At 41.8% G+C, this 12,198-nt stretch overlaps 1 protein-coding gene across 1 annotated transcript in view; it reads right to left on the bottom strand.

Annotated features, from left to right (window-relative positions):
• The window catches only part of EPHB3 (EPH receptor B3), a 56,169-nt gene that overhangs the window by 19,340 nt on the left and 24,631 nt on the right, over positions 1-12,198 (bottom strand). The window contains exons 2-9 of the mRNA XM_073589214.1: positions 5,604-5,668; positions 4,757-5,429; positions 4,380-4,535; positions 3,037-3,366; positions 2,752-2,876; positions 2,431-2,593; positions 1,386-1,491; positions 248-300 (exon numbers count right to left, since the gene is read on the bottom strand). Coding sequence (XP_073445315.1) covers positions 248-300; positions 1,386-1,491; positions 2,431-2,593; positions 2,752-2,876; positions 3,037-3,366; positions 4,380-4,535; positions 4,757-5,429; positions 5,604-5,668 — 1,671 coding nt within the window. The remainder of the gene's footprint in view (positions 1-247; positions 301-1,385; positions 1,492-2,430; positions 2,594-2,751; positions 2,877-3,036; positions 3,367-4,379; positions 4,536-4,756; positions 5,430-5,603; positions 5,669-12,198) is intronic.

Here is a 12,198-nt window from a genome sequence, read left to right as displayed (position 1 = left end):
AAAGGTCATCAGATGTTGTAACCAGTCAGAGAAACCGGGAGGCTCATAAATGGCACAAACAGGAGGGAGATGACATTAAAATCACAGGTTAATAAGAGGGCACCAGAGGAAATTCATCTTCAACAACGAGACTTCCAAACTAAGAAAATTAACACTGAACGGCCGTGGGCAATTCACCGCAGAAAATCATTACTGAAGAACAATCGCAGACCATCAGTAAGCCATGCCAACTCTAAACCATACTCACTATATTGCTGCAGTTTCTCCGTGTACTCAGATTCAGGGTCATTCCTCTGTTTTCTAAAAAAAATTAGAATTATTACCGCTAATTTACCCTAATGACAAACATAATGCCGTTAAAGACTGATTAAATGTGTGTGTGTGTATATATATATATATATATATATAATCTCTCTCTATCTATCTAGCGGAGAAGTGGTTTTTGCCTGTATGCACCTAATCATCTGAATGAGCCCATCCTTAAGGCCAGGGGTCAGACTTGTGAGAGATATCCAAGAAGTATCATTTCTCCTTGCGGAGAACGACTCGCACGAGTCTCACACCTCAGTGCCCAGCACTGCCGCCGGCACTCAGGACCGGAGTGTGCGGCTGCATAGAAATACATGCAGCCTCACGCACCAGTCCCAGGCATTGAGGTGCAAGACTCGTGCAAGTTTCTTGCAAGTCTGACCCCGGCCTAAGAGGGTGGTCCACTCTCGGGAAAGTGGACCCCAAACATTGTACAATACCTAAAACACAAACAGGTACTCCACATGGGTCCAGTGCCTAAGTCCCCGCCGCTGCTCTGGTTTTAAGTGTTTTGGCTGTAGCAAAGACGTCACATCATCTTTGCAGTAGCTAGTAATTGAGCTTAAAGTCTGCGTCGAGGAAGACGACATGAGCCGCTGTAGCCAAACACAGACTGGAGCAGCATCAAAGAAGGGTGGGTAACTACCGTGCTTGTTTTTAGATATCTTACAGAGTTTGGGCTCTGTTCTTCCGAAAGTGGACAACCCCTTTAAGAATGAAAGGAATGCAAACGAAAAACATGAACAAGACTTAATCCATTACGTTCAGTTAACTTAAGGTGAAATCCACACAACTGACAAACGTTGACTCTTATTAGAATTGGCAAGTTTGGTCTTCATAGTGGACCAAACTTAACTATGCTTTTTTTTTTTTTACCACTGGTGCAAAGGAAATGCCCATGGGTTAAAATGGCTAACTGTTCTATCCAAGATAGAGAAACAGACAGAAACCTAAAGAAAATCTGACATATGAATGCAGCCTAATACTTCAAACACTTTGTATTGAAAAAAAAAAAAAAAAAAAAAATCATTTTTTTTTGACCTCCCACCAACTTTCTACCCCAGTGCATAACTCACCTGAAACAAACTATTACAATAACGACCACTGCAATTATAAAAATGAGCCCAGCTGTCACAGAACCAACAACCATCGGGACCTGCTCCTGAAGACTGCTTCGATCCCCTGTGGGGGAAACATGGAAGGAAAAAAGGAGGAGGGGAGTGAGGGATCAGTGGGCAAAGGAATAACATGGAAGTGACGAGTCACATGGACAGTGCAGATTCTGTGGACCAAGGAAGAACTCAGAGTGAAGACTCTGAGGGAGGGATCAGTGGGCAAAGGAATAACATGGAAGTGACGAGTCACATGGACAGTGCAGATTCTGTGGACCAAGGAAGAACTCAGAGTGAAGACTATCAAAAGGGAAGGAAAAGTAATAGCAAAGGATTAGGGAATCAGTGAAGGGAGGTGAGGATCTGAGTAAGGGCAGCAAATTAGGGGCAAAAGACATCTCAGCTGGACCATGGCAGATAGCTGTGTAAAATCATGTCAATGTTCTTTGCTATGATCAACTAGACTTGACATGGACAGATTTAGTTAATGGCCAGATGTAAAATAAGCATCAAAAGACTATACATTTCCACAAAGAAAGTCTACGCAGGAGATGTGTTATTTAGTTGTCTTTTCTCATTTGTTGATAGCACAATGCTAAGGAGCCTGCATAGTAACCTGTCTACTAACTTTCCCTGGGCTTGTTACAACTGGCAGCAGCCTAAATGTTGCCATAAGCACAACATGCTGACATGTACATGCCCCCGGTGATTTACGTCTGGTGGATTACTTTGCAGGCGTACCTGCATAGTCAACATCAAGTCTGCCAGCTAGAATATAAAACTTCAAGATGGAGAAGATGTTGACAAGTGAGAATGTAATAGTAGATGTTAAGAGGGGGGAAAACGTGAATATAATTGTAACTTACAGTGTTAGCGGTGTGACATAAGAAAACAACACAAGACAAGGTGTGGGGGTGAATCTGTGGCTCAAGAAGATTTGTTAATGGGGTTAAGAATGATTCACTAGTGTTTAAGAGAATGAAAGGTTTAAGAATAAGGATTTACGCACCATCTTCAGCTACTGTCGGGAACTCTCGTGGATCACTGTATGCACCATATCCAGCTACTGTACGAGCACGGACTTGTACCACATATATACTGTCTGGGAACAGCCCCTCCACATGGACACTTGTGCGCTGACTGGTCACTGTGTTTCCTGCACCGCTGTGACTCTGACGATAATAGAAAAGGAAGAGTAGAGCATAAGATTAAAGAAAAGGTTCTGTGAATAACAAGAACACATATCTATGATCACTAGCATTGTATCAAGTTGGCACTAGTCTGTAGAGGAAATAGAACCAAAAATATTGCAGCTGTTCAGGATACTCACCTTCGCATAATATCTTATCTCATAATCCAAAATGATGCCGTTGGGACTCTCGGGGGGAGCCCAGGACAACATGAGAGAATTTGAAGCACTGCCATGAGATTGTACAATAGGAACCGCTGAAGGGGCTGAAAGGAAAGTGCACAGTTTCAGTTATTCAATCCATTCTCCCCATATAATCCTTGCGCACACCCCATCATCTCATTACCAGTACTAATCACCCAGCTATTTATTAAGTGGTCTCCGTTTCACTTCACAACACTCGCAATCCATCAAATGCACACTTACCAGCTTGGTTGGTCGTTATATTCACAGAATAATAATTTGGAGGGTGGGGGCTCCTGTGTGACACTCCATTAACCGCCTGGATTTCAAAACTGTATTTCGTGTGAGCCTGGAGATGACTGACTGAGACATGCCGATCGATAACTCCAAGTTGGCGGGGCCAAAACTGAACGTTATCATCACAACGAGAGCACATGCGTTCTGAGCACTTCTTACAGATCACATTATAAGAGGTGTCCTCCCGGCCCCCTAAATTGGCAGGTTCTCCCCACTCTAGCACCACAGAGGTCTCATTGACATTGGAAATCACATGTTGTGGTGCTGAAGGCACAGCTGAAAGCAAGAAGAATGCACAGGTGAGAACCCAGCCCAATACACTTCTGATATTTAGGATTCTCTGACATAACTACAACAAGTCATTCTGCCTTTATATCTACAGCATGCTACTTTTCAGATGGATCAATTGATGGAAAAAAGGACTTATCAGTCTAAAGACAATGGGAAGTTTTTTCCAAACTGGTAAGAAAGTGGAGTACTTCCCCCTAGCCATTAAGGGGGCTTTTTCTTCTTCCAAAGTCCTCTGAATAAATTAATCTGAAGGTTACCCTTTTCATAAATCCCCCCATGTATTTGTAAAGTGAAAAATTGGTGCTTTTTAACAGACAAGAAAAAAAAAAAAAAGTGCTTTTTGGCTCCAAATATGCACATTATGAACGCAATCTGTGGCCATAGCCACACTTCTCAGGGGTCAAATGATCAATTTTAGTAAAAATCCATAGTCCACTGAACAGTACTTTTAGAAATCCATTCTGTGCAAGTTTGTATTTAGTCTGTAAAACTGGAGAAGTTTTTGGCGTGGTTTACTGCATGGCCATGAGTAAAGAACAATTATGAAATGTGGTCAAGCCCCCCAAAAGTCACAAATTGGAAAAAAGTTTTATAGTTATTGTTCAAGTTGAAGGCAGTAACTTATAGTATGACAGATTTATCAAACAGAACACGTGTTCATATATATCTTGCAACATTCCAATAAATCAGCCCGACTAACTTAAATGTCTGATAAAATAAAGGCATTTTTGATAAAGGAGTCATTGAATCCAATTTAAAGATGCAGATAATAAAAAAAAAAAAAAATGCACAGAGATTTTGTCAATGTAAGCTCTATCCACAGCGGCGTTGTGTCCTTGGTTTAGTAGAGATGCCTGTCGAATGTCAATGACTTACAATGGGATCTGTTGGGTTTCATGCCATCCAAGTATTTTTTCCATCAATCATAACATACACCTTGAAAGAGACTTAGTACCCCTGTTAAAGTTTTAATTTCAAACAGTTTCTTCATCACTTACATGTGCATGGTTTTTCTGCAGTCTCGCTATCAGCTCTGTAATAGCCCATCTGGCAAGTACAAATGGTGGCTGCAGCAGAAGTGGCGCGGCTATTAGCAGGGCATGGAATGCAGGGCCCTTCTCCCTGCTTTGACTTGTATGTGGCACGGTTGCAAGCTGGAAAATAAAATTTGATGTTAGATCCAGGGCTGTGGAGTCGGAGTCATAGAAATTGAGGAGTCGGAGGTTTGGCTTACCGACTCCACAACCCTGGTTAGAGCCTAGAAAATATTTTTTATGGGAAGAAATAAAATACATTTTCTCTATCTTTCGAATTGTTTTTGCAAAGGAAGGGAAAGTATCATGAAAGAGGCAACAAAGATTCATGCTCAGATTACCTATGCACTGTGTGTCCTTTGCAGCCGCTTCATATCCTGCTGAACATGTACAGGACCCCACCGGTACCATCCACTCGCCATCTCCATTGCAATAAAGCTTGAGTGGGACAGAAACTTCCAAGGCGTTGGGCACACAGGCACCAGGGGCAATAACTAACGAGGTGGTTTCAGCACCAGTCAAAGTCTCGGGAAAGGTAGCAAATCCTGCTATGGTTTGCGGACACTTCTTGAAGAAAACACGCACTGAAATTAAAGAAACACAGGCACCCAAGTCTTGAAAAGCCAAGTAAAAACCAGCACGGGAAAGAGGTCCAAAGCTCCGAACTTTAGTGTTAACACGGCCAGAGTCACGTCGCGAGAAGCTCTCATCAGGCGCAATGGTGTCCACCTTAATGTATGGAGTTTCCATCCATAAGGGACTATTCTCTGAGGCAGAGTCGGTGTCAGACTCGTAATAAAATAGATTAAAAGTCTCTTTGCAGGATCCTGGAATATTTGGCAGGCTGTTACAATCTCGCACAGTGAATTTCAGCTCAACGTAGACACGCTGTACATCCTGTCGATGAATGAACTGTGTCCGAAGCCAGTTATTTTGATTTAACATCTGCACATTACACACTTGATAAGTCCGAATTGGATTTGATGCATCGTCGTAGCCACTTACTTCCTCCCACTACAAAAAAAAAAAAAGTATATACATTATCTTTATGCACTTCCTCCTTATATTCACTAAGACAAACCAAGAGGATATTAAAAAGTTAAAGAAAAAAAATAAACACATAAGAGGTTTAAAGAATAACTGGTAAAGGGGGGGAAAAAAAAAAGGGAAGATGAAGATGTTACTTACTCCAGATTCAGGATATGTAACCCATGCTAGCTCCGATGTAGTCCATCGAGTGTCCAAGAGAGTTTCTACACAAACAAAAGAACATCTCATGATATTACTGAAGTCAATCTCTCATAATAATTTAATTTTATTAATAAAACACAACGTACACTTTCCATATGTTGCTAAAATACTACATGCATCCAGTATGTAGACATGGTAAGAGCAGGGCAGGACAATGACCAGAAGCCTGCAAGCCAATGCACCTAGAGCTTTACTGTAATCACTGAATCAATGCAACATGGTTAATATTATCGGAGATTTGATACATGGTGTACGATCCACAGGCAGCATGCATCAGGCACTGGCTGTATGATCGCAGCCAGGTATGTCAGACTATATGAAACGCTTTCAAAACCACCAGGAACCGAGCCGAGATGGAGTCTAGTCAGGCCAGTGGTTCCCTGTGGTTTCTCCCCGCCCAGGAGTAACAGGTCTCTGCCTATACACACAGCATTTCAGAGTCATATATACCTGGCGGAAGTCATACTGCCAGTGTCTGATAAAAGCTGCCCGTGGATCGAACAGCATGTATAAAGCTGTCAGGTGCACGTTAATATCGAGGCCACTAAAAGTGCTAAGAAAAATGATACCTTAGGACAGTGATCCCCAACTTTCTGCCTTGAGAGCCACATTAAGCTTTGAGAGAGAGGGTCGCTAGCCACATTTAGGTCCAAGAGAGTCACGAGCCACATCCAGCTCCCGCCCACCTCACAATAACGAGACACATTGCCCCCATTACTGATATAACGAAAGCCAAAGTTTTTTGATGGAAATTACACAAAGGCAGTGTGCCAAGAGCCAGAGGTTTCCACATCACCCCCACTCAGTATTTTCGCTTCAACCAACCCCCCCACACTGTCACATCCAGCTTTAAGCATCTCCTCTTGACACTTCACATCATCCGGTCTCCACCTTACCATACTTAAATTATTTCCAAACCCCAAGGCCAGAATATGCACATTCAGATCTACTCTACTGTACTGGGCTACTCACAAAATTTACCATCTGGAAAACTGCTCTTCATAGTTTGCTAGACCTGATGGTAATGCACCAAGCTGGCAGGCAGTCGCAAGCCACATATCATGGGTCCGAGAGCCACAGGTTGATGACCCCTGCCTTAGGATAAGGATATGTTATACCATCACAATGCCATCATTTTTGCAGAACTTAATCCATATTAAAAAATAAAATTGTGCTTGTGGCAAAATAGTACATGCGTGTGCAGAACATAACATTTTTCACTAGTTCTGAATGTCACACTGCTGATACAGGAGATGTATGTTCAACGAGAACAGCACAACCAGCGGGTATGCTTTGGTGCGCATCCCTAGTCCCTATGCAGCCTTTTATGGACACACGCTATCCGTAAAGGTCAGCATTAAAGTTTCTGATGCAAAATGTGATTTTCCTTTTATTCATAAAGTTTCGGTGTGCACAAATAGTGTAAAATCGCTACATTTTGGGTTACATGAGTAGTGAGCCCTAGAGCCCTTTGTGAAGCACAAAAGGTTCAATTGCTGTATAGTCCGAATTGTTATTTATACCATTTGTTCACATTCTGGCATTATGAATAAGAAGAATAAAGAAAAAATTAAAAAAATATATAAAATAAAACCATTTTTTTTTGCTCAGAAACGGGAGTCCTGCACCTTATTGAATAAAGAGTCTACCCATACAAGAATTAAAATGTAATTGCGCTCCCTGCGATTTCTTCCTTTTTCCCCCCCAATGTCATACGTCAAAATAGAACTAGCTTAGTCAGACAGGAAATGTCTATAATCACGGGAGACGATACCGTACAGGTTTTTTTAGACTGCAAATTACTGTCTTAAACCTCGTTCACATCAAATCACAGGAATAGGTCCTGACATACATTAAACGGAAGCCTGTGAAAGATGCCATACTGCGGCATCCATCATCCATACTCATGTTCAAAAGGATATCCCACATGGAATATGTTTACCAGGATACTGTTCAGCCTCAGCTAGGCCAACAGAGCCCCATGTACCGTATTTTTCAGACCATAAGACGCATGTAGGTTTTAGAGGAGGAAATTAGGAAAAAAAAAAAAACTAAAACAAAAAATGTGGTCAATTCTGTACTTAATATTCCCTATCCTGGTATATATGGTCCCCTCATCCCCATCCTGAAACACATGGCCCCTCATCCCTATCCTGGTATGCATGGATCCCTCATCCATATACTAGCATGCATAGCAGCAGGAACAGAAGTTACCCGCAGCCGCCAGTTCCAGCCTCGGCCGACCCCCACCTCAGCCGGTACTTCCGGACTATAAGACACGCCCCCTCCCCCATTATTGGAGGAAAAAAGTGCGCCTTCTAGTCCGAAAAATACGGTATGTGACATGCCAAGCCAACATCACACAGCATGATGTGAACAGGGCCATAACCAAAAGGCACTAGAATACTTTAAAAGCTACATTCACATGACAGGATATTTGGCTGAGTGCTATCAGTGAAAAAAACTACCTCACACAGAAGGACCAATGTTATTCAATTGGGCTGCTCTGATCACATTGCAACAATGCAATAAAGATTGTTATTATAAAGATTATTATGCACACTTTTTTTTTTTTTTTTTAAATGGGGGGGGGGGGGGGGAGAAAAAAAAAAAAAAAAAAAAAAAAGACTCCATATGGAGAAACCGTATAACATCTGATTTTTACGAATACATTGACATGAAAATGTTTTTTGGCCTTTTATGCCCTACTGATAAGTAAAACGGATAGCAATAAAGATGAAAAATTGTGCGTTTTTTTTCTTTGAGAATGAAAATCATACCTTTTTTTATACAGTTGTGTGAATGTGGCCGTATCAGTGCGCAGGAGGCAACATACCAATACTTTTTGTTTCAAGGCAGAGTTAGTTGCCAGTGATGCCACGGGAAAATGGCAGAATCCAAGCAAATCTGTTTTACAGCATTGATAACTACTTTGCAGAAAACTGTGAAATATGGCCAGGACCATATGGCCATATGTAAGGACCCTTTGCACTGCAAGACCCCTCAGTGACCAGCTGATTGCTGGGGGTCAGAAGGCAGAAATCTGGCCCAATTCATCATCGCCTCTGCAAAAGTTTCTCGATTTGAACCATTTTTTAATTGCATCAAAATTCATGATTCTAGTTCTGAAATTTTTAAGGCTATGTTCACACCGTGCATTTTCCCCGCAGGCAGAAGTTGCTGACAAAAAGAAGTTTTGCTGCATTTTTGTTGCCTCTGGTGCATGTTGATAAAGTTTAGTGCCTCGAAAAAAGCATGATTTCATTTCCATAGGTTTTGGCACCAAAAAATTGATCCCTGCGTTATTGAACTTACGCATTGCTTTCTAGGAGTGAAAAAAATATGGGAAATATGCTGAAAAAAAACAAAACGCTGAAAGTGACATGCTGCAGTTTGCAAAACGCAGCAATTTTCCATGTCAGGAAAAAGAACAGTGTGTGTGCATGAGATTACCGAATTCTTAGACTTTCCTGGTGTTGTAAAATGCAGCTTAAAATTTGCATAAATAATGCAGAACTGCAAAAATCCAACATGTGAACAAAGCCTTAGTCTATTTAATATGTGATTGCCTGTTTTGTTTTTTTTTGTTTTCCACTTTGTGGGCAGAATGTAGCAATTCTAGAAGTTTTAGCCCAACTTTATAAAAAGTGGCAAAATTTAGAACAACTTTTACTACAGTTATCGCCTTGAGTATCTCACATTTTTGTGCAATTTTGTGTTAGGAAGAAAGCTCATTTTTGACTTTGCTCCAAATTCCTGAACCTTGAGCGCCACTTTGATGAACTTGGCACAAAAATGGCAATTAATTCCACAAGGCAAAAAAAAGAAAAAGGAAACTGCAAATGATGAAATCGGAGCCCAAGTGTCTAATTTCCCTCAAGCACCACCATTCGGGAAACTATCCTTTTAATAGACGAGTCCCGTGCCCCACTCTGTCCTTGCACACTTGGTGTAGCAATACAGGGAGATCCAGGCACCAGACGCAGGGCAGTGGAGTCGGAGTCGTGGAGTCAGAGTCAGAGCCCATTTTGGTGGCGTTGGAGTCATGGAAATTGAATAATCGGAGGTTTGGCTTACATAGAGTCCACAGCCCTGACCAGACGTCCTCCTTCTGTATCTTTATTGGTACAGAAAAAAAAAAAAATCATAAAAGTTACTAAAGGATAACGCAGGTGCCCTGGTTCCTAGATTGGGAAATTATAGTATATTGTACAGTGCCTATTGATATGAATGGTCTCTGCGTGTCACGCACTGACGCCTGGATCCTGGGCCCCCCCATCTACAGTGATGGGAAGATCCGGACACCAGAGGCAAATGTTATTTTCATCACCCACTGTGGGTCTGGCCTAAAGACATTGCAATGTTGACATTAGGAGGCAAATATTAAAAGCATATTTTACGCCACTTTTCCCTCCAACTGTTATTGAAAAGCTGTCTTCAGACTGGTTCTATGTTTATAACCACCCATTCCTATAAAATTACACGAGGCGACGGGAAAAATTATGGCGGCTTTATGTGGGTGACTCATCGCTGGGAAAGGGGACAGTGCGATGAGTGTATATTTATTGTACAATAACTTTTATATTACATTTACCTACATTTCGCACATAAATACATCGCTTCAACAACGGAACAAAATAAATACACAAACGAGACGTTCAGTCACTCCATCTCCGTTCTCCGTATTTATAGACAGTATGGATCTTGGAGTTTCGTAATATTTTCTCTGGAAAGTTGCCTGCAATATGAAGTGCCAGCGCTGGAATTACGGGTCTAGTGAAGAAGCGATGAGCAATAACAGCGCGCTTAACCCCTGAATTATACTCATCTACAACTTACAGCTCAGACAAAGGAAAAGGGAACGAGACGGGGAAAGGCAGCGAACGCCGGCGTTATCTTATAAGGAGGAATTAGTTTGTGAATGTAATAGTCATGTTTTCTGTTAACATGAGGTTGGTAAAGGCTGCATCAAAGTAAGTAACAAATGCTGCATAAAGAGTCACGTTTCTACTGCTGGATTAGTGGCTCATTTACACTTGTGTGGTTTTCAGCTGGTTTCCATGCATTTTAAAGGCATGGTAATCAGGGGAAATCGACACTCAAGTAACAAAAAAAAATGCTCTGGCATAATTTCCATTTCTGCAAGCATTTCTGTTACCCAAAAGCAGACTTTGGGTACGTGCACACGCTTCGGAATGCTCTGCGGATTGCAGTGCGGATTTGGCGGTGCGAATTTTGTAAAATCCGCAGGTAAATCAGCAGGTCAAAAGACCTGCGGTTTTACCTGCGGATTAGCCTGCAGTTTATCTACAATGGAGGAGATGGTAAACCGCAGCGGAATCCGCAGAATGACGTCAATTCTTTCTGCGGTTTAGAAACCGCAGCAAATCCGCGCAGAAAAACCCACACCGTCTGCACTGCGGTTTTTGATATCTATAGGATATTATGGTACTGTACACCGCAGCAGAAACTGCCGTGGATCCGCAAGGCCAAAACCGCTGCGTGTGCACACACCCTTTGTGGTGTTACAGACTAGAAGTAGTGCAAGTAGGTTGTAAACCGTGCCGTATTTATGCCCTATTGGGCTACTGATGAATGATCCAGCACTTCTCCATAATGAGCGATTGCCAAATTCCTGTAGTTCTACAAAAAGATAGATATCCAATATCCTATCCATCTATACACATAGAAAAGCTGGCCAACTTGAATCATGAATGTCTCAACAATTCAGGTCGCATAACTGCTGGCCATACACAAGACAGCTGTCTGCCAAATGCTTGTCGAGACAACAGCCATCTCTCTAGAAACACTCATAACCATGTTGGCTCCCCCCCTCTATATCAATGCTGCAGAAAGAAATAATGTAAAAAATAGATTCAGCACACCCAATTCAGATACAAGAAAAATAGATCAATAAAATTATTTCTGGGTACATCCACCATATGGAAACGTTGACGTTTCGGCTAAAAATAGGCCTTCATTAGAAGTTAGCTTCTGAGGACAACACAAAAAGGTCCGCTACACCTGAGCAAAGGAGTCTTTGGAATGCTGGATAGAGCGCTGGAGACCACTGTACAGGGGATAGGGCCTTATCCCCTGCACAGTGGTGCATGTCTACATCGGTCTATCTAGCATTACAAAAGATTCCTTTGCTCAGGTGCACCGGACCTTTTTGTGTCGTCCTCAGAAGCTAAAGATAATTTCTGATGAAGGCCTAGTTTTGGCCAAAACGTCAATGTTTTCACACGGTGGATGTACCTATATAAAAAAAAAAAATTACTTCTATTTTTCTTGCATCTGATTTGGTTGTGCCGAATCTATTCTTTTTACAAAATTTTGGAGTAGTATCCTATTCCGTGCACCCCTAACCATTGAAGTGCCACGCAGCCCTTTTTGAAGGAAAAAAACAAGCTGATGCCGGATAACTTTACCATGACGGATATTTGTACTGGATTTTGTAGTAGTTTTCACCCCGCTCTTTAGTAAACTTTGCTGCAGATCTGTATGAAAATCCATATTACAACGGATTATG

This window comes from Dendrobates tinctorius, unplaced genomic scaffold (genome assembly GCF_039654945.1).
Source record: "Dendrobates tinctorius isolate UK_male_01 unplaced genomic scaffold, ASM3965494v1 ptg000107l, whole genome shotgun sequence".
Taxonomy (NCBI): Eukaryota; Metazoa; Chordata; class Amphibia; order Anura; family Dendrobatidae; genus Dendrobates; species Dendrobates tinctorius.
The sequence above is the reverse complement of the archived record's forward strand: the minus strand, read 5'-3'. Positions and strand labels throughout refer to the sequence as shown.